Source organism: Cibotium barometz, chromosome 55 (assembly GCF_041138505.1).
Source record: "Cibotium barometz isolate CiBa-2024 chromosome 55, ASM4113850v1, whole genome shotgun sequence".
In the NCBI taxonomy this organism is placed as follows: domain Eukaryota; kingdom Viridiplantae; phylum Streptophyta; class Polypodiopsida; order Cyatheales; family Cibotiaceae; genus Cibotium; species Cibotium barometz.
The window spans coordinates 28,526,129-28,548,894 of record NC_141100.1 but is presented as its reverse complement, the minus strand read 5'-3'; the positions used below and the strand labels follow the sequence as shown (position 1 = coordinate 28,548,894).

Below are 22,766 nucleotides of genomic sequence, written 5' to 3'. Positions count from 1 at the left end.
ATAAGGTCTCTAAACCCACTTGAAAAGGCCAGCTATAAGGTCTTAAGGTGCACATTCATTGTGGGACTCTTATCCAGTGTGGAGCTAGATGAAGCCCTATTGCACAAATCTATAACCTCAAGCAAAAGGAAGGAGAGATAATGTGGGACAATATTCCTAGAACCAACTATCTCCACATGAGATGCAACCCTCGCAAGAGACTAGATATGGATAATATGGTTAACTTCCCGATGGGTAAGGTGAAGGGAGGGTGAATCTAGGCTAGCAAGTGGTCCATGTGAAGCCCTTGTGGAAGCATCCAGCTTGTATGAGAAGGGTGGCAAGTGGTGTGTGAAGCCCTTGCATGAGGAAATAATGAGTGTTTCTTGCATACCACGCTCTATCATGTTTATGCTCAAGGAATATTCAGGGAATATATGTTTATCTAAGGTGTGAAGGGGATGCATGTATGTCACCATCTGAAAGAGTGCATCCAAAATCTATAAGAATGATGGAATAAAGCACTTATGGTGGGTGGGTGGGTGTGTGTGTGTATGCGTGCTTGCGTGCGTGTGTGTGCGTGTGTGTGTGTGTGTGAGAGAGAGAGAGAGAGAGAGAGAGAGAGAGAGAGAGAGAGAGAGAGAGAGAGAGAGAGAGAGAGAGAGAGAGAGAGAGAGGGTGGGTGGGTGGGTGTGTGTGTGTATGCGTGCGTGCGTGCGCGTGTGTGTGTGTGTGTGTGAGAGAGAGAGAGAGAGAGAGAGAGAGAGAGAGATTCACATGCTATATCTTACTCATTGAATGTCTTGGGATTCTTGCAAAGTTTGCTAGCTATCTTGGTTTTTGTATGAAAGGTGAAAGTATACTACAAAAAAAATGTAATGCACAACCACCTTCAACCTTTACCTAATTCTTTAGTGACATTGAACAATTGCAAATTACCTTTTATTGAGCCATACCGGTCACTCCCATTGATTGCATAGTGATGCCTATGGAGGAGAAAATTAAAGAGACTAGAGCACTATCCAACGACCACAAGCTCCATGATTGGTCTTCCTTATTGCTCCTTGCTAAAATAATGAGTTAATGCATTTTAACTTTAGCTAATGATGCCCCATGAGTTCCATGCTTGGCTTTTATCAAAACCATGCATTTGTACCTTAATGGATCCTTTTTAGTGGGACTTGCATGATTAATTCTAAGGGAACAATCACCTTAGTGAAGCTTGTATCCTTAGTGAGGTTCATTGTGGGGGGCACTTCCCTCTCTTACAAATGTGGTGACATAAAGAATTGACTTGACATCAATACAAGAAAACTCCAAAGCTTTACCACCTAGGGACATACCATTAGCCTATGCACATTAGTTTTTTTAAAAATAAAAATGGGAGATTGTTACGCATACAGCCTAGGAAAGTCCTACCCCTGCCCCCATGTTTATACAACAACTTACAAGTGTAGTGAGAGAGAATTGAATCTAGGCCATCTTGGGAAATTTCAATGCGGTATCTCAGATATCTTTATTAATAAAGGTGTTTTTTGATTTCTGTGAAGCCAAGTTTAAGGTTGTTCGATATTCTTGAAAAAGACGAATAAAATTGTTGTATTAGGATAAGCGCTGTCTAATCTCTAGAGAGATATAAGCTCCCAAGACTTAGATAGTAATTTAGTTTTTGGGAATAAGTGATTTTATATCCAAAAGTATGAGAGCTTGAGAATTGTGGAACTCTAGGGGCACACGGAATTGATGGAAAACATGCAATGGACATTGGACCTTTGAAAAATGGCAAAAAGTTCAAATCAAGGATTCCGGGGGCAAGTATAATACCTGGCATATCATAAGGCCTGAGCTCGCCTTTCCTAAGCAATTGTGCTCCCGAGTCTCCCCCTCCCCAGCCTCTGGCAATTCGAGCGATGGCCCAGCAGAATGCTTGGTCCGTGTCCGAGCTTCAGCAAAACCTTGGTTTTCGGCCTTGCTTTTCTTTTTCCTCCTCTCAGGGTTTAGCATTGCAACGCTGCCGCTCCCCCCCCTTTCTTGCTCAACGTTGGCGAGGCTTCCCCCTCCTGAGATGCTCCTCCACCTCTACCATCGCCCAGCCCCAGGCCACTAATGCAGGTTTTGCACTCCTTCACCTTGTGCTCCGATTTTCTATAGGGTTTTCTGTTTTGCTTTCTAGGGTTTCGGCCAAGCTTTCTCTTTGGGTGTGACTTGGGGGCTGCACACTGATGCAGACTGGTCACCGAAGCAGGTGATAACCCGGGACCGCAGAAAAACGACCGCTCGGTTGTACGCCTGGCCCTTCCCAGCAAAGGCAGGATGGCGGAAGACACGCTCGGTTTGCTGAAGGTACCATCTGTCTTTTCCTCATTCAACCTTTGTATCCGTTTCTGAGAATTTTGCAAGCTGTATTGACGTCAGTAAGCTTGGACAAATGGTTGTCCATATTGGTTTAGTCAAATGGGTTCGTGGGTTCTGGTCCTTACCAGTCAAATGGGTCCATCTTGGCTTCCCAAGGGTTACGTGATCGGGGATCAGACGACTGATATGGATAGGGAACTGACAAATGGTCCCACTCCCATGGGTTATGGGGTAGGGAGTGGTCAAATTAGATCCACCTTGGCTGCCCGTCGGCTGTGGATAGCGGCATCAGTCATTCAGTCTTATGGACCCTTGTTCGGTCGAGATTGGTGACACGGAGCCATAGATGTGTAACAGACAATGGACGTGTAGCATGTGCCCATGGCCCATCTTGGCTATGGATAGCAGGGTGGTCAGATAGGGCCCTTCCTCCTGGGTTGCAAATGAGTTATGGGTAGAGGACCAGCGAACTGGGGTCATGGGCTACCATGGGGTATCAGTTACATGGGTCCCTTGTGGTCGTGCACAGGAGATTGGTCAAACGGAGTCCATATTTGTCATACCAATGGATCAAGCCAATGGGCCGTGGGATTCAATTGGGCAGATGGGCTAGATAGGGTTAGCCTGCCAGCAGGAAAACGGAGTGTGACTGTGTGTCGTGGTGGCCCATTGGCTGTGGATAGACTGCCAGTTCGCATCTTTTTTTTCCATTGCCTATGGATAAGGGATTAGCTTGCTAGTCAAGTGGGCCAATGTTCCTCCATGAGCTATGAAACGGGAGGTAACCCTAGTTTGATAACAAAATATGTCTCGCTGTTCCCAGACGCCTCCTTATCAAATGGGTGTATCAATTGATGGGAAAACTTGCCATTTATAGTCCATGGATGGACATGGTAACATGGTTGCCCTATTTCAAGGAGCAGGTTACTCCCCTGGTGGCAGTTTAGCGGGTGGCCAAGGTGGCCTTATGGTGGCTCCATAAGGAGCGTGGGCCCTCCACCGATCCGACAGATCTGATTGTTGAGGCTGAGGGCTCTTTCTGAAGGAGGGTGGCCTTGATCCTCTGTTCATAGTTTAGTTGATTGCCAAGATGGCCTTAGGGTGCCCTTCATAAGGTGTTAGGGGGCCCTCCTCTCTTCCATGAGATTTGATTTGGTGAGGCTCCTTTGGGGAGGAGGGTGGCTTTGACCCACTGCTTGATAGGGTGCTGATGTAATCCTTTGAAGTCACACCTTAGCCTCCTTTTGAGTTGGATCCTCCTCTCCATACTTGCTTGAGTTGCCAAGACGACCCAAAGGAGCTGGATCCCCCTATCTATACATATCTATCTTGCAGACTATAGATTTTGATTGGCAGGCTCTGCTCAGTTACGTTCCTTAGTACGGTAACCTGAAGTTTAGCTTTTGCACTATAGCCCATCCCAACATACAGTCAAGTTCTCCCTAGCAGTCTCAGCGTCCTTGCTTTTGGGACTAGCAGGTTTGGTGGCTGAACATGTTCCTGTTCACTTTGGACCTGGGGTCCTTTTGTGTGGTCTCCTGGGTGATCATTGCATGGGGAGCAGGTGTGGGACCAGCACTCCTTTATAAGGAGTTGGTGAGGGTCTCGTGATTCTGCGCACTGATTTCAGGATTTTCGCTACTACTACTGTGGCAGCTTCAATGGCTCGGCAGTGGGAGCTCATTAGCAGCATCGCAGCCAGCATATATCTTGGGGGTGCTCACTGCTGTGCAGTGAGGCCATTGAGGGCAGTCACCCCGCTTGCGGAGACCATTCACTTCAGTTGGATAGATCTCATTCACATAAAGAAACGCGGAAGAGCTGCCTAGGAGAACCGCCAATGATGCGGAAAGGACGGAGGCCTAGCCTGGCCGATGATGGTCTCCCCACCCCTGGTCTCGTTGTCCACCATAAGTGGGGGTCCGGGGATGAGGCAGACCATGGGGCAAAGTGCCCCATAAAGGAGGGCTGTGAAGGCCGAATCCCTGAATGTGGGATAATCTTTGCTGATGTGGCAGCGAGGAGAGAGGGTGGTGAATTTCAACGCAACACTAGACACCCAACCAATGCCGAGCATCAGCGCCCGAACGATGCCGAGCAGGAACGGAACCCAAGAGCTGAACAGGCTCTGATACCATGAAAGAAAGGTGGAAGAGCCGCCCAAGAGAACCGCGAGTGATGCGGAAAGGACAGAGGCCTGGTCTGGCTGATGGTGGTCTCCCCACCCCTGATTCCGTTGTCCACCATAAGTGGGGGATGAGGGAGATCATGGGACGAAGTGCCCCATATAGGAGGGCTGTGAAGGCCGAATCCCTGAATGTGGGATAATCATTGCTGACGTGGCAGCGAGGAGAGAGGGTGGTGAATTTCAACTCCAACATGGGAGGCCACCTCAAGTAACTCTGAGAGCATGCAGTCACGCTGTGCCACCTTCCTATGTACACAGTACGTGGAGCCTTGGACCCTTGCTCACTTGAGCAGATGGCGGGTACATCCCCCATCCACTCACTCCCAAGATGTACTCCTCTCTTAGAGTGGCCAGCCATGGAGGGATCCCTTCCCTTTTTTCTAAATGTATCCTTTTTCCTAAACGTATACTCCACTTTTTACTAATAGAAGGATCTTTTCAAACATATGGTCAAGTTTGGGATGAGCTTTGCTTAGTTCTTTTAAGTATCACATAAAGAATTGCATGGGAAAGGTTTCCAAAGATTATTACAAGGGAAACTCTTGTAAGGGTTATTTTGAGAGGAGGTCATGACTGAATTGGCAGGGACCTTCTTCTAGATTCCAACGCTTTTCTGTCTTAGGAGAAACCAATATTATTTTCAATGGAAAGACCCTGGCTTTAAGTGCGTGGGGGCTTGGACACCACCTATTGACCTGTGACCATATGGAGTCGTGGCATCAGTTGAAGAAAAGGAGTCATTCAAAACGGCTTGAACCAAAGGCAAAAATTGTTTCCACTTATCTTGTTGATCGTGGACATAGCACTTCAACATGCTGAACTCCAATCAATTGTAAATCTTAGTCTGGCTGTCCGTTTGTTGGTGGAATGCATTGGAAAAATTCAACTTAGTACCAAAATGATCAAACAATGTCCTCCAAAAATGATTGGTAAACTTGGCATCGTGATCTAATACAATGGTCCTAGGTATGCCACCTACTAGGTACAAATACCGGATAAACAGTTTTGCAACATCTTCGGCAGTCACATCAGCCGTGCAAGGAATAAGTATAATGAATTTGCTAAAATAATCAACAATGGTCAAACTCTGTGTGTTACGCTTACCTGGATTGGGAGGTAGATTTGTCACCAAATCCATAGAGATATCTTGGAAAGGGCCATGGTGAATGGGCAATGGGTGTAGCAAATCCGTTTTATTCCCATGCAATGCTTTCACTTTTTGACCAAAAGGATAATGTTGCAGATACGTGAACACGTCCCGCCTCATTCTGGGCCAGTAGAATTGCCTCTTGATTATCTCCAATGTTGAGTTTGAGTATCTCCAATGTTGAGATCATGCCCTTGTGGCCACCCATGATGGCATCACGGGCATCGTGGAGAATCGTTATCCTACAGTGCTTCAAGACACAGAGTCAACTTTTGTAGAAAAGCTAACCATCCCATATCAAGAATGGTCTTGTGGCGTCTAGTGCATGTTTCCACTGAGTACCAAATTCATCAAAATCCACTTACTTGTGCTTCATTTCTCCAATGTTGAGTTCAAGCCCCTACGGCCATCAATGATGGCTTCATGGGTGTCATGGAGAATCATTGCCCTAAACTGCTTAAAGACTACGGTTGACTTTTGTAGAAAAGCCAACCATCTTGTATCCACACATGACATGGTCTTGTGGCATCCAATTGTCACTAGCCCGGACATTTCTCAATATGAAGGGATTTGGTGGATTCCAACACGTGTCATGTGCATGAAATGCCATGGACATTTACTGAAGCTAGTCCAGAAAAGGGGCAGCCAGAAAAGAGTGTGAGAACCAGAAGTTGGAGCATTAGGTGCTGTTTGGCAGTGATGGACTTGGAGCAAGGCATGGAAAAGAAGGAAGGGGTGTTGTCGGCTGCTTACAGGACCAGTCGGCTGAACCAGATCATGGCGGCTGCAGCAAGCGCTTCATCGTTAATGGGAACAGGCCTGCCCGACCAGCGTTTATGAAGAATATGCCAAGAAGGCTAGTCGACCAGTAGTCGGCCAGTTCTCCACATGTCCCAAGGCCTATAAATAGACGCATATGCTCATTGTAGGAGTCATTCAACTCATTATGAGTTGGGTCCTTAGGGTCCAAGTATAGGACAAGATTTTGGGTGATGTTCACCTTTTGTATGAAGGCAACCTAGGGCTGCAGAGTCAGGTACCTTTTTGTACCATAGGAATATATTGAATTTCTAGCACATCTCTCTCTCTCTCTACCCTCCCTTCTGTCTGCGTTTTGCATCAGCATGTTCTCAGTGGTGTTTAGGGCTGAAAGAAGACTCTCAGAGCTTCCGCGTGTTACATTGGTATCAGAGCATTAGGCTCAACAAAGCTAAACACCGATTCAGTTCCATATGATGGTGTACAGGTCCAAGGTACAAGAAAGCACATGGATACGAAGCCCAAGGCAAGGAACACAGAATCGGGAAGAGCTCTCAGGAGGTTTGTTGGTGGTGTTCCACAAAGCCAGAGGGGATGGCAGCCCTGTGAGCCAGATAGGTTCTCGGGCAATGGTCCCAAGGGAGGATTATCCTCCAAGGGGTGATGTGAGTGCCAGACTCATTTCTCAGGAATGAAGACCAAGACAGTGTTCAGAGTCTGGGCAGGAATGGATTGGGGATTGGAGGGAATAGATGCATAGATATTATTCAGAGTTAGAGTGGTTTTGGAGACCGGGCCGGGCTTTCAGAGAAAAGGGTTGTCAGAGATGGATGGATGACAGAGGGACTTCGGGAAAAGATTGGGATGATGACACTCATCCAAGGGAAAAGTTGGAATCCCATCATCAAGTTTAGTAGAGGGGGATGTCACGTGCATGAAATGCCATGGACATTTACTGAAGCTAGTCCAGAAAAGAGGGCAGCCAGAAAAAGAGTGTGAGAACCAGAAGTTGGAGCATCAGGCTGTTTGGCAGTGATGGACTTGGAGCAAGGCATGGAAAACAAGGAAGGGGTGCTGTTGGTTGCTTACAGGACCAGTCGGCTGTACCAGATCATGGCGGCTGCAACAAGCGCTTCATCGTTAATGGGGACAAGCCCGCTCGACCAGCATTTATGAAGAATATGCCAAGAAGGCTGGCCGACCAGCAGTTGGCCAGTTCTCCACATGTCCCAAGGTCTATAAATAGGTGCATATGCTCTCTGTAGGAGTCATTCAACTCATTATGAGTTGGGTCCTTAGGGTCCAAGTATAGGACAAGATTTTGGGTGATGTTCACCTTTTGTATGAAGGCAACCTAGGGCTGCAGAGTTAGGTACCTTTTTGTACCATAGGAATATACTGAATTTCCAGCATCTCTCTCTCTCTCTCTCTGTCTCTCTCTACTCTCCCTTCTGTCTGCGTTTTGCATCAGCATGTTCTCAGTGGTGTTCAGGGCTGAAAGAAGACATACATTTCTAAGACTATTTTTGGACAACCCCGGATGGAAATTATGTTCATGTCATTGTGTCTATAAGCTAAGCAGGCCAACATAGCTTCTCCAATAATCCACACAGTTGTCCATAACCCATATGGTTGAATCATAAGCCCATAAAGCTGTCCATGAACCCATATGGCTGAATCATAAGCCCATAAAGCTATCCATAAGCCAATATGGCTGAGATGTAATACCCCATGGCAATATCAAAGTGCCGAATGGATCAAATACATGCTCAAGTTTTGTCCATATATAACCAATTAAAAGGACGAATGCCCAATGGCTGAAAAGCATAATGCAATGATCAAATACCGTTGCCTTCAATATTTCTTTGCGATGGAAGCCTTCAAAACAGTCCCCAATAGGCGGTATACTTCATGGGCAGCGAGAGAGAGAGAGAGAGAGAGAGAGAGAGAGAGAGAGAGAGAGAGCAGCCTTTGGGTATTGGTTTTGCTCATCCTGGTTGAGGCTACCACCGGTCTTGTTTGCTTGCGCTTTCTGGTATAGAGTTTGTTTCGGCGCATTAGTCGAGTTCTTGGAGCCAAAGGCTCTCTTGCTCTATCCTAGGGAAGAGCCCGCTTGGTTCGCGTTGTGGGCTTGGAAGTCTTGGGCTTTCCACTGTTGTACTTCATCTCGGCACCTTGTGCAAGCGCTAGTACCCATTCGAAGATCGGTGGTTCAAACATACGCACATCCCATTGGATTTGCGTGTCTAAATCATAAAGGAATTGCCCTTTCTTGTCCTCCTCTGATTTTTGCAACTATAAAGCCAGATGAGTGACCTTATTGGCAAATTCGAGGACTGGTTGCACATTTTGGCGCAATCCCCTGAACTGATCCTTGAGCTGCCCAAGATAATGAGGTGGTAGAAATTGCTTCTTGAGATCGGTGACAAATTGGGCCCCTCCATAGGCAATAACCCCAAATTGGGTCAAATGAGTCCACCAAGTTCTCTCTTCTTGAGATCAGTGAACAAACTAGTCCCATGCATAGGCAGTGTCACGTGCATCCCGCACTTGGATGCCATGTAGACATATTTGTACAGAAGGTGCATGACTTGGGATGGTAAACTGGTCCCATGTGAGCCCAGTCCGGGACGAGTCAGCCAGGGATCCATCCCAGTCGTCCGAGGTTAGGTGTGCATTGTCCTGCACATGAGTCCAAGGTCAGGTGTGCACTGTCCTGCACATGAAACAGTGCCAGTCCGCGCTGTGAGTCTCCCTTTGGAATGATGTCAGTGATTCTGTGTGTCTGGTAGGGTATTGGATGCCAGATCATTGTGTAGGTAGTTAGGGTTTGCTTTTAGGAAAAGGGGCCAGCCCATAGGGCTACCCCAAGTCCTTGTGTGGGCATGGGGACAGGGTAAACCACCCCCATGAGGGCTAGGAAGGCCCTGGCTGTACCCACCAGCCATGGGAGGGCCATAGGAGTGCTTTAGGACAGTCCCAGGGGATAACCAACTGGTTATCCAGCCCTAGGAGACTGTAAGGGCAAGTATGGGGCAGCCCATACAGGCTGCCCAGGCTCCAAACAGCATTCAGACAGTGCACAGATCTGTTAGGAATCAAGTGCCTAGTGCCCAGCCATCAAGGGAGTGATGCGCAGCTTTTATTTGATTTATTTCAGCATTTATTGCTAATTATCAGTCGTGGGCTGAATTTCTGCTAGCCGACTGGATAATAGCTGGCCGACTGCTGTTATTTGGTAGTATAAATAGATGAGCCCACAATCCATTGTGTTATCTCATAATTCACCAAGAGCTAAAGCAACCAAAGGGCCAAGACAGCCAAGGGCTTGCTAATGCAAAGGGGTGAAGGATTGCAGGTCAAGGGCCGAGTTATCTCAACCAGGAAAGGTGAAGTTTTCCTGTATTTTCTTTCAGATTTACATCATTCTAATAAAGCAAATACACCATTCGTGGTGGGGGCCCTACAGAGGGTATTCGGGACCCAATACTGTGTCCCCTCCTCCCTCTCTCTCTCTCTCTCTCTCTCTCTCTCTCTCTTCTGCACATCTTCATTCAGTTTTGTGCGTTAATTCCGTCGTGAAAAGTGTGCTGATTTCTGAGCATTGAAGTTACCGATCTCCCCCGAAACTTTCGCATATTACAGTGGTATCAGAGCCTACTTCAAGTGCAAAGATTCAGCAAAGAAACCAGAATTTTTTCTTGCTCGTGTGGTTGGTTTTCAGACGCTGGTGGACTACCCCTTTCGGAGTGACTCCTGTCCCTCGAAGGATGGTTGGTTTTCAGCCTCCGGAAGCCTCCGGCGGACGTCTCCCACACACACAGTGGATGGTCAAATTGTGCTCTGGAAAGGAAGTGCGTTTTCCTGCTATGGCGAGCTTCGACGAGAGAGACCGAGAACCATGGGACAGAGTGCACCAGGCAGCCCAACTAGGGTACGAGGCTTTGAGTGTTACAGATATGTTCCAGCAGATGATGCGAGCAATCACAGACCAGATAACCAAGTTGGAAGAGCAGAAGGCGCAGATTTTGGCTCTGGAAGAGTGTACTCGTTCTCCAGCATCGCGTTTTCCATCTCCTTTCTCTCCTTCTGTATCCTAGATTCCAGATCCTCGACACAGGGACCCTCTCGTGCGCAACCGAGCTCTTTGCTTGAGTTGCAGATGCGTGCATTGGAGATCTGACAACGTGAAGACGAAGCCATGCGACGTGTGAAACACGAGCGTTACCTTGCAGCTTTGGATGCCAGATTGACACCAGCGGCGCCCTCCAATCATTTTCATGAGACAATGAACTTCAATAAGTATAATGGTAAACTCGATCCCACAACTCTCTATTCATGGTTGCATCAGTTTGAAGCTTTCTTTGCCGCAGTTAGAAAGACAGATACTGACAGAGTGATCTTAGCTAGTTGGTACTTGGAAGGTGAGGCCATTCCTTGGTGGACTCAGTGGGCTCATGCCCACACCAGATTAGGTATGGCAGCTTATGTGTGGGACGAGCTTGTCCGCGACCTTAAGCAGTGGTTTCTACCGACCCACTACCTTGAGCGACTCGAAGACGAGTTCAGGGGAGCGCGCAACAGTACTTCAGTTTGCCAATAGAATTTCGACTTTATGTTTGCAATTAGGCTTATCTGATTCGGAGAAGAAAGAGCAGTTTTTGTATTGCCTTGACGCACAAATCCAGTGGGAGGTGCGTATTTTTAGGCCAGCCACCTTTGAAGACGCACTCTCGCTTGCGCAGAGTGCAGAAATGAAGCATAATGGTGGCAAGCCCAAGACTTCCCAGTTGGCTTCTTCCAAAGCTACCGCCTCGGGAAGAAAAGGCCAGAACCAGACAGGGTCTTACCCAGGACAGAGCACGGTAGCCTCTAGCTCCAAGAACTCGAACAATGCGTCTAAGCTTACTCCAGACCAGAAAGCGGAGGTAGGCAAGACAGGTGGCAAGTTGAGTGCCGAGGAGCTCTCTCAGTACAAGAAGGAGGGTAGATGTTTCTTTTGTCATACAAAAGGACATACTTCTCGGGAGTGTCCTAAGGAGGGTAGATGTTTCTTTTGTCATACAAAAGGACATACTTCTCGGGAGTGTCCTAAGAAGCCTCCAAAGCCTGCCGCTGCTGCCTCCATAGCTTCCGTGGTTAGCCCAACTCCCACACAGACCCCAATGGCTGCCCCTAGTTCTTCAAATCTCGGTGCTTCAGTTGGAGCAATTATTAGCCGGGAACTCCAAGATAAGCAGAAGGGTGTCCATGATCAGGAGTATGAGCGCAACGAATTGCTCAAGTCCTTTGGCTACATAGGTGGCTAGAGAGGCGTTGTCTTGTTTGGTAGCGGCAGCATGGAGGATGTGGTCACGAAACAGGCCACTAGGCGTGTCCGTTTCGTCCTGACTTCGGTGGACAAACGGGTTGAGGGTTTTAGCAAAGGCATGACAACGAGCGTCAAGTATGAAGCTCTAGGTGCTAAATTAGTTATTCAGGCCATAGAATTTGTGCGTGATTTTATGGTTATCCCTCTTGTAGGAGTAGAATAATTTTGGGCATTCAGTGATTTCACAAGTTTCTTCCTGATGTCAAGTGGGATAAGCACACGCTCTAAATTAATCGGAATGTGTCAAACGTCCCAGTGACCATTAAGTGTGAGCCAGGAATTCCGAACTTTCCGCTCATTAGCCACTTGCAGGCTAAGCGACCAGTTAGGAAAGGCGCACATTGTGCGATAATATACATCCAAACAGCCCAAACAGTGGCCAGTGCTTCCGAGAAGTACTCGGCTCTCCATGAAAAGTTCCATAAGATTTTTCTTCGGGACAGTCTCCCTCCCCAGCTTCCCCCGTCCAGACCGGAGGACCACAAGATTGACCTTCTCCCAGGCTCGGAACCCCCGAGCAAGTTTCCATATCGCCTTTCCAAGGCAATGGAATCGGAGTTGGACCGCCAACTCCAAGAATTGTTGCAATCTGGCTTCATCCGCCCCAGCGTGTCGCCATTTGCAGCACCGATCTTATTTGTTAAGAAGAAAGATGGGTCTTCTCGATTGTGTGTCGATTATCGTGTACTCAATAAGCTGACTATCAAGAGTAGTTTCCCGATGCCTCGAATTGATTATATTCTTGAGAGGCTGAATGGAGCAAAGGTGTTCTCGAAACTTGACTTAAAGAATGGGTACCACCAGGTGAGGATTGTGGAGGGGGACATCTCCAAGACAGCCTTCCGTATGGAACGGGCCCACTATGAATTTATGGTCATGCCATTTGGCTTGACAAACGCCCCAACTACATTTAACCGCATGATGATGCGTGTTTTCAGGGATTTGATTGGAAAGTGTGTGTTCATATTTCTGGATGACATACTGGTATTTTCAGCTACGGTTGAGCAGCATGACATTGATGTGGAGAAAGTCCTTAAGTTGCTGGAAAGTAACGAGCTCTACGTCAATGAAAAGAAGTCGGAATTTGATCTGTTCCAGGTGCATTACTTGGGATACATAATTAGTGCCAAAGGCATTCGACTTGATCTGGCTAAAGTGGCCGAGATTGTCAATTGGGTAATACCTCAAACGACATATGACATCAGATCCTTTGTGGGTTTATGCTAGTCATACTTCACCCACATAGACAAGTTTTCTGACCTCTCGGTGGATCTCACCGATCTGCTAAAGGGTGTGAAGACAAGAAGGCAACGGATTCGAATGACTCCACGAGCGTTGGAGGCATTCAAGAACCTCAAGGTGGCTTTATCAGAAGCTCCTTGTTTAGCACTTGCCTCGTGGAACGAGCCATTTCAGGTGATCACCGATGCGAGTAACATCGCAATTGGAGGTGTGTTACAATAGAATGGTCATCCAGTAGCTTACATGTCTCGTAAGTTACTGTCCGCCGCAGAGAAAAATTACTCAGTCTACGATCGTGAACTCTTAGCAGTTATTTAGGTCTTGAAACATTGGAAACATTTTCTTTATGGCCGTGACTTTGAGGTTCGCACTGACCATCAGGCATTCTGCTGGATTCAGACAATGCCAAGTGCACAATGGAGTGACCGACAACACCGCTGGAGCTAGATATTCTAGCAATTCGGTGGTATGATTGAGTACCTTCCAAGAAAGGCCAATCCAGTGGCCGATGCTTTGAGCAGGAAGAGACAAGTGACTTCGATTCAGACCACTAGACTCGATCTTGTTGGTATAGGACTAGATGACATGAAGCACATGTATGCGGATTCCGAGGAATTCGGTACACAGTGGGAACATGCATTGGTTGCCACAGGATCATGCCACTTTCTGATACGCGATGGTTGGCTTTTCTACAAAGGCCGATTGTGTGTCATGAAGTCGTTCAGGACAGCTCTTCTCCATGATGTCCATGACGCCATTACTGGTGGTCATAGGGGCATGAATTCGACTTTGGAGAATTTGGAACGGCAATATTATTGGCCAAAGATGAGGCGAGATGTGTTTACATATGTACAACGCTGTGATATTTGTGAAAAGGTGAAAGCTTCTCGTGGAAAGAAGATAGGGTTGTTACAGCCCTTTCCAATTCTTGAGGGTCCTTTCCAAGATATTTCAATGGACTTTGTCACGAATCTGCCTCCCAGTCCGAGTAAGCGTAATACGTAGTGCTTAACTATTGTTGATAGATTTAGCAAATTTGTTATGCTTATTCCTTGCAGGGCCAATGTGACTGCGGAGGATGTTGCCCAGTCGTTCATTCGGCATTGGTACCCGATTGGCGGGATTTCTAGGACTATAGTGTCAGACCGAGATGCCAAGTTTACCAGTCATTTTTGGAGGGCATTGTTTGATAACTTTGGTACTAAATTGAATTTTTCTAATACATTCCACCCACAGACGGACGGCCAGACAGAGATATACAACCAGTTGGTCTTTGATGTGCTGAAGTGTTATGTCCACGATCAGCAAGGTAAGTGGGAATCTTATTTGCCTTTAGTTCAAGCTGTTTTGAATGATTCTTTTCTTCAGCTATTGGTTAGGACTCCATATGAGGCAGCGTTTGGAAGACCTTCCAGTCGTTTTTGACTAGGACCTCGTCTACAGTACCTGAAGCGAACAGAGTGACGGAGTCTTACCAGGAGATTTTAGAGTCAGTAAAAGACAGGTTGGCTAAAGCGCAAGAGGCCTATACTCGACAGGCCAATAAAGACCGAAGGGATATAAAGTTTTCGGAAGGGGATTGGGTTTATCTTCGGATTAAGAAGCAAAGGTTGAAACAGCTGGGCAAGCGATGCCCAAAGTTGTCTTTCAGGAGCTTCGGACCTTTTCCCATCCAGAAGAAGATTAATGAGGTGTCTATGCAGTTAAAGCTACCTCCGAGTTGGACTATGCACGATGTATTTCACGTCAGTTGGTTAAAGCCATATGCAGGTCCGATTCCTTTAGAAGTTAAAGACGAGGCGGAACCAGATATTGTTGTATGATGAAGCGGAAGTTATGGTTCCAGAACAGATCCTTCTGCACCGTTCCAAGCATGGCTTAGGCCGAAGACAAAGACAGTTCCTCACGAAGTTTCATGATCGAGGGACCCACGAAGCGATATGGCTTGACAAAGAGTTTTTCGAAGACTATCCGGCATTATTGACGGATTATTTGGAGGCTATGTGGCTTTCGTCAAGCTAAGCAGAAGGGGATGTCATGTGCATCCGGCACTTGAAAGCCATGTAGACATATCTGTACAGAAGGTGCAGGACCTAAGATGGTAAATTGGTCCCATGTGAGCCCAGTCCGGGACGAGTCAGCCAGCGATCCATCCTAGTCGTCCGAGGTCAGGTGTGCATTGTCCTGCACATGAGTCCAAGGTCAGGTGTGCACTGTCCTGCACATGAAACAGTGCTGCCAGTTCGCGCTGTGAGTCTTCCTCTGGAATGATGTCAATGATTCTGTGTATCTGGTAGGGTACTCGATGCTAGATCATTGTGTAGGTAGTTAGGGTTTGCTTTTAGGAAAAGGGGCCAGCCCATAGGGCTACCCCAAGTCCTTGTGTGGGCATGGGGACAGGGTAAACCACCCCCATGAGGGCCAGGAAGGCCTCGGCTATACCCACCAGCCATGGGAGGGCCATAGGAGTGCTTTAGGACAGTCCCAGGGCTCTTGCAAGGATAACCAACTGGTTATCCAGCTCTAGGAGACGGTAAGGGCAAGTATGGGGCAGCCCATACAGGCTGCCCAGGCTCCAAACAACATTCAGACAGTGCACAGATCTGTTAGGAATCAAGTGCCTAGTGCCCAGCCATCAAGGGAGTGATGCGCAGCTTTTATTTGATTTATTTCAGCATTTATTGCTAATTATCAGTCGTGGGCTGAATTTCTGCCAGCCGATTGGATAATAGCTGGCCGACTGCTGTTATTTGGTAGTATAAATAGATGAGCCCACAATCCATTGTGTTATCTCATAATTCAACAAGAGCTAAAGCAACCAAAGGGCCAAGACAGCCAAGGGCTTGCTAACGCAAAGGAGTGAAGGACTGCAGGTCAAGGGCCGAGTTATCTCAGCCAAGAAAGGTGAAGTTTTCCTGTATTTTCTTTCAGATTTACATCATTCTAATAAAGCAAATACACCATTCGTGGTGGGGGACCTAGAGAGGGTATTCGGGACCCAATACTGTGTCCTCTCCTCTCTCCCTCTCTCTCTCTCTCTCTCTCTCTCTATTTTCTGCACATCTTCATTCAGTTTTGTGCGTTAATTCCGTCGCGAAAAATGTGCTGATTTCTGAGCATTGAAGTTACCGATCTCCCCGGAAGCCTCTGCATGTTACAAGCAGCAACCCTGAATTTCGCCCAATTGGTCCACCAAGATATCTCCCTTCTATGTAGTAGCTAGCTAACACAACATTTTTCTCATGTGACTTTCTATCAGCAGCAAAGTAAGCCTCAAATTGATGAATCCAAGTATACAAAGATGTGGGATCGAGTTTACCATTATACTTACTAAAATTCGTCTTCCCGTGACCCCGGTACTGCCCTTGTGTCGAGAGTTGCAAGGAAACGCTCGGGCTCCACATGTTGTCTTTGTTCCTCCTGTGCGGTCGTGTGAGTTGCTGCCTGGGTCCGAAGCTCAAACTCCAGAACCTGTAAGGCATGTAAAACACAGGACTGTTGTGGTAACTCCGCAACGGAGTTAGGCGAGGTAGAGATTTGGGAAGGGATCTGGGTGAGAACTAACGAGAGGAGAAGGGGGGGGGGGGGTGGGTGACGAGGAATCCTGAAGAGGTAGCTGCTTCTCCGAGGTCTGAAACAAAGCCTTTTGCTCAAGCAATTGTTCCCCCTGTTGGGTTATGATACACATAAATTACTAGAACATTGCTTGCATATCTCCACTAGAAACATGACTTTCTGATGTCATCGCTGTCGGAGTGACAATCTCTTCCAGGATCTGGTGTTCTCTCTCATTGTCAGAGTTAGCCATAGGGGGGGTGGTTAAGTTTTTCTTGGACCGCAAATAAACCATCCACTGTGTGTGTGGGAGATGTTTCCAGTCGCTTTCGGAGGACCGTCTTTCGAGGGACAGGAGTCACACTGGAATGGGGAGTGCTACCGGCATCTATAAACCAACCACACAAGTGAAAAAGTTTTCGTTCTTTTTTTCTTAGCTGAATTTCTTCACCAAAAGGCAAAGCTCTGATACCACTGTAACATGCGGAAGCTTACATATGAGGATTATACTTTGATAAATACTTTCAGCCCTTGGTTCTTCTAGATGAATAGCACAATGTAGAGAAGATAAGAGAGAGAGAGAGAGAGAGAGAGAGAGAGAGAGAGAGGAGACAAATACACAGTATTGCATCCTGAAAATCCTCTGAAGGGCTCCCACCACGTATGGCATATTTTCTTTATTGAATGAATAGAATGACAGTATTCTGGCTGTAAATAGCCTGGACTGAACTGACTTGACTTGGAGAGCTCCCTTGGCTGAGTTATTGACGTATCGTCCAGCCTGAAGACCCTTGATCTATACCTTTCCAGCTTGTTTTGGCCCTTCACCTGACTTGTCTACAGCCCTTGGACTTCAGCACTTGCAGATTTGTGAGATGTTATCAGCATTGAACGTGCGCTTTCCCACACGTGAGAAATTTGTGCTGGCCGACAGGGTGCATAACTGGCTGACCATACTTCTGGGGTCCAACAAGGCTGTCCCAAGTGAATTTTCAATTAATGGGTGGTGGCTGGCCTAAACCCTAGGTGTCTCTTGGACAGCCCTTCCATGGCTGTCCCTGAGACAGACCCCTACAGGCTCCATCTCTTGACCCTACCTTGGTTCCTGCGCATCTGGCTGGAGGCCTAAGAAATGCTTGGTACACCTCTACATCATTCCAGAGGTGGACATACGCACTGACCTCGTGTGGGACTTGCTGTACAGTTATGGCCATGTGGCATCCAAGTGTGGGATGCACGTGATAGTGTGTATCCATGTCTAGGCCACTAGGTCTTTAAAGTAGGGTTGTTCATAAAAGGTTAGTGCACTAAACTTGTGATTTTTTGTTGTTGCAATTATCTGGCTTACATAGGGTTTTAGTTCCTTTTTTCAGGACTGCCAACTCTCAGTTCATAAGCCTAATCCGCGGCAATATATCGCAGATATTCCAAGTGTAACGTTCACGACCTTCAAATTTTTACATAGTCCCAGAGTAGTTTTATTTACCTGTACTAAGTGCCAACATGCACAAATATATCATATATATTCTAGATTGCTATGTGCAGCTGCCGGGCTTGGAAGTTTGGTTCCAACGTGCTTCAGATGTGGTACGGAAGATCAGGGCAGGTGATGTGGATTTGGGAATTGTGGGCTATGACATGGTGTGTGAGTATGGTCAGGTGAGTCATTTGCGTAGAATCCTAAGTTTAGGGAATTTGCAGAGAAGTAGCTCAGGATTGTTGGATTGAAGAGCTAAGTAACTCATGTGATTAATGCTCTTATCTCGTACTGTACATCACCAGGGAGATGATGATCTGATTATCGTGCATGATGCTCTTGAGTTTGGAGAATGCCACTTGGCTATTGGTGTAAGTATTGCCTTCTAGATCCAACCATAATTTCAACTGTAGCTGGAGAACGTCAATAAACCTTGTGATGACAATGTGCAGGTCCCGACGTATGGAATATTCGCAAATGTTTCCTCCATAGCTGAACTGGCAGCAATGCCACAATGGTCTGCGGGAAGGCCCTTGCGAATTGTCACAGGCTACACATATGTGCGTTTTTATGCTATATTTTCAGCACTTTCTGTTAAGATCAATGGTAGATTTTGATGTGACATGGTTTTGCAGCTAGGGAAACAATTCATTCAAAAAATTGGTCTCAAACATGTGCAATTGCTGACGGCAGATGGAGCCTTGGAAGCTGCTCCTGCGGTAGGAAGCTTTCGTTTTTGCAGAGTGTATTTTAAAATACCCATTCTTTGTAGACATTTGTATTATTGCCTTTTAGGGCCTATTAGAAGCCAGACTTGCAATCCACACTACCCTCTCAAGTGCCCATGTTCCCTACCATTTGCTCTCTATTGTTCCACCAACACATGGTAGCAGTAATCTGCAAGAGAGCACGTAGGACAAGAGAACACTACACAGGGTATGTGATCTTGTAATCGGGTTTCTCCCTCTTGCTACTTGCTTTCATATTTAGGCACAAAAGCTTACCAATTGCAAGTAGAGTCGATGACAGCGGAGTCTTCGCGATGGAAGTCCTTGGAGTGATGAGATAACAACTGTTGGTACTCCTTGAAGAAATCCTTGTCCAACCACAGTGCACATAGCCTCTTGTGTTCCTTGGTCCTTGAACTTGGTTAAAAATTACCGCTGCTTGTAATCTATGCATCGGTGCAGGACGATCTATTCCGGTTGTAGGACTTCTGCCTCATCACTGATGTCTAGCTGCTCTTCATTGGTACAGTTGAAGGTTATTTCCCTTGTGCATACCTATCCTCACTTCATTTATAGCCTATGTTTCCCTATCAATAGGGCTACGGTGACCTGAAATAGTATGCTAAACCCCCCCTAGTGTTCCCCCAGTAGATATAATACATGCATATGACACTCGGGAGGAGCTAGGATTATGCATGCATGATTTTATTCTTATTACTTTCTCATTTTCCATATTTGTGTTTCATAGGATGGATTATGTGTTATCCATGGTGTGTAGTGAATTGGTCTTTAGGGAAGGTTCAAAACTTATTCTTTTGGCTTTTCACAGGATGTTTTTTGTCATTCAGTTCAAGCATTGTTTAATGATCACATTTCTGGTGGCAGATGGGTACAGCCGATGCCATCCTGGACCTTGTGAGCAGTGGCACTACCTTACGTGAAAATAATTTGAAGCAGATTGATGGGGGCTTAGTTCTGAAAAGCCAGGTCCTTGGAAGTTCTTTATGTATTATTTGTGTTTGCATTTTCTAAATATGTAGTATATCTCAAAATAATTAAAAAGGTTCCGTGGGAGGATTGTGCAGGGTGTTCTAGTTGCAAGCAAGCGTGCGTTGCTTCATAGGGAGATGGCATTACAGACGACTCATGAAATATTAGAGAGATTGGAGGCTCATCTTCGGGCAAGGGGTCAATTTACGGTAAAATTTTATTTTTTTAGTAGTTTTGAAGTCCCTGAGAAATTTATCTAATAGAGTTTATTTATGCTTGTATGCAGGTTATAGCTAACATGCGTGGGAAGTCAAGTGTAGAGGTTGCCGAGCGCATCTTGAAGGGAACCGATTTCCATGGATTGCAGGTTTTGTTTTGTTTTTAATCTTGCATGTGCATGTAGCCACTATGTTCTCTTTTTTTTTCCCCCCAACAATTTTGGTGTTTTCTTTCCGGTGCAGGGACCAACCATCAGTCCGGTTTTTAGTGGAGCAAATGGGACATTGCAGGAGGAGTATTATGCTATTGTCATCTGTGTGGCCAAAAACCGTCTCTATGATGCAGTTAAACAATTAAGAAAGGTATATCTGCAGCTGCACAGCCTTTGAGTTACTTGTTTTTTTTTTCTTTTCTTTTTTTGGAGTAAGAGATCCTGCATCAGTGAATATTTCCCCGCATGTAGGCGGGTAGAGAGTCCCCCATCCGTAGGCAGTCTAGTAACCTGTTTGTTGACAGTGGTGTCTTCGGGTAGCCCTTGGGGAGGCTTAACCTAGGACCCCTCGGTCCTGGGTGAGACCTTCAACCTTTAACCACTTGGGCTACAACTCCGTCGGCAAATCTATGTACAACCACGCTCATTAAAAGGGGAGATCTCACTTAGTGATCCCTCATGGGTGCCTGCCCATCTGATTGTGTTGTTCTACGAGCCGGGGTTTACATGGCGCAAAATGTGTCCAGTAAACTCGTTAAGGAGAATGCTTCTGTCACTAGTTTCATCTCTCTGCTCACCTGCCCATCCGATTGGTGGGAGAGATCTCTGTAAAAACCCGAAGAACCTCCATTGACAGTTAAAGATGTCTTGTCGGTTGTTTTGATGCCAGGTTGGAGGAAGTGGGGTTCTTGTATCTCCATTGACTTACATTTTTGATGAAGAACCTCCTCGTTGGCGCCAACTACTGGATAAACTGAACCTTAGCTGAATTCTCAGGCAGCACTCAAATATAGTGGTTAAGAATTTTGTTCATTGATATTGAGATCTTTTGTAGTGGCCTAAAAATTTGAAGCTCCCCAGGCAGGGTAAATGGTTTTGAGCATTGAAGGCATAAGCCATTCTGGTTTTACTATACATCATTTGGCGGTTATATTACTAGCTTGTATGAAAATCAAAAACATCATTCAGCTCATGACTTGTCGTGGCGTGTTTACAAGTGGGTGTGGAGCTCTGTAAACAGAGCTATAGAAGAGTGAAGCATGCAGTGCATGTTCAGAGGAAATGCTTTTTGTTGTAAGCACAAACTATTTGGGATTGGCTAAGACTGATGCGAAGAAATCATTTTTTTGTGTTTGATGTACCTTGAAAAACTTGAACTGATTACTAGCTTGAAAATGGTTAAACAGATTGGTAGCTTGCTCACCCAATACATCATTACAGCATTGACTCTAGCCTTAGATGGCATCAAAGATTTGGCAAGTGGCACCCTCACTAGTACGAGTAGTTTGTTTGTTTTGCAAAACAGTTCCTGTTGTGTTTGCTTGTCATTATTATTCTTAAGCTTTTCATGTCTAAGGACCTATCATGAAACTTATCTAGCTAAAGTGCTTAGAGTATGCAATGTTTAGGTATCTTCATGATAATTTTTGTACGCTTCATGACCTCCATACCCCCTCTCTCTCTCTCTCTCTCTCTCTCTCTTCCCTTGCATCACCAAGGCAAGACTTGAATAGGATGGAATGGATTCAACAATTAAGAGATACATTGAACAATTAGCATCACATATAGAGTTTTTGAAGGTGCTTTGTGAGAATAGTTGTTACTTCTTGTCCTGTGGAACAATAGTTAATTTACTTATTTTTTTTAAATTTTTCATGGACGAACTGAGAATGGATCTGTTCTTGCCTAAAAATAGGGTTCTTTACGAGTTGAATACAACTTCGTTAATTGATCTTTCTAGATTTCACCAAGTAACCTCTTTACCTGACACGTTTACACATGACATTCTTGGTTGGATTTTCCTCATTTCAATAGATGGAAAAGCTATATATTCCTAGAATTTGCTTTTTCATCATGAAATAGATTTGAAGCCAAGAGAAAATACACGTGGATTTTTATTTCCCTATTATCAACATTACAAATTGTTTGAACTGCATCATAGAATCTTGAGTACACAATTTCCTTTTCTCTAATGCGATCTTTTATATTAGCCATATGTTCACTTATGGTTGTCAAGACATGAGTTATGTTAGGATGTGTAATTGTCAAACATTTGACTTATCGTAACTTGTATGAAAAGATTACTATCGACACTTCATTTGTGCATGAAAGATTTCAATATTTTGATTCAGTTTTAGTGGAGTCAAGACGGTCTTACACTCCGTCATGTTGAATCTTTCTAAAACCTGATTAAGATACATACTTCCTTTATCCAAATTTTGATGAACCCATTCTAGAGGAGATGTTTATCAATTCTACTTGTTTCGAGATGAAATATTTGATCATGCTATCTTCAATGGTCTTTAAGCAATTCCTTCATCGATCATCCCCCCCCCCCCCCCCCCCCCCCCCCCCCCCCCCCCCCAAAAAAAACCAAAAACTCCACAAAGTGCATGCGCATGTGCGCGCGCGCGCGCGCACACACACACACACACCCATTACCAAACCACAACCCCCCATTCTCCTTTGCATTCCTCAGCTAGAATTTGTTTTTATATTAAACCACAAAAAGAAGACTATTCTACCTTCCTTCCTCCCTAAAAAA

At 45.8% G+C, this 22,766-nt stretch overlaps 1 protein-coding gene across 1 annotated transcript; it reads left to right on the top strand.

Moving 5' to 3' along the window:
• The first annotated feature begins 1,792 nt into the window (after positions 1–1,792).
• On the top strand, positions 1,793–21,360 carry LOC147607584 (ATP phosphoribosyltransferase 1, chloroplastic-like). Its single transcript, XM_086790369.1, has 12 exons — positions 1,793–2,091; positions 2,225–2,322; positions 17,970–18,029; positions 18,142–18,255; positions 18,379–18,444; positions 18,526–18,633; positions 18,709–18,792; positions 19,687–19,788; positions 19,887–20,000; positions 20,078–20,158; positions 20,253–20,372; positions 20,892–21,360. The coding sequence occupies exons 1-12, from the start codon at positions 1,890–1,892 to the stop codon at positions 20,988–20,990; spliced, it is 1,248 nt and encodes a 415-aa protein (XP_086646495.1). The 5' UTR covers positions 1,793–1,889; the 3' UTR covers positions 20,991–21,360.
• The last annotated feature ends 1,406 nt before the right edge of the window (positions 21,361–22,766 follow it).

Excerpts from the sequence above, each read along its gene's own strand:
- LOC147607584 (XM_086790369.1), top strand. The coding sequence starts at position 1,890 with ATGGCCCAGCAGAATGCTTGGTCCGTGTCCGAGCTTCAGCAAAACCTT. Across the intron at positions 2,092-2,224 it reads GCCCCAGGCCACTAATGCAG|GTGATAACCCGGGACCGCAG; the intron begins GTTTTGCACTCC and ends TCACCGAAGCAG. Across the intron at positions 18,445-18,525 it reads AATGCCACTTGGCTATTGGT|GTCCCGACGTATGGAATATT; the intron begins GTAAGTATTGCC and ends GACAATGTGCAG.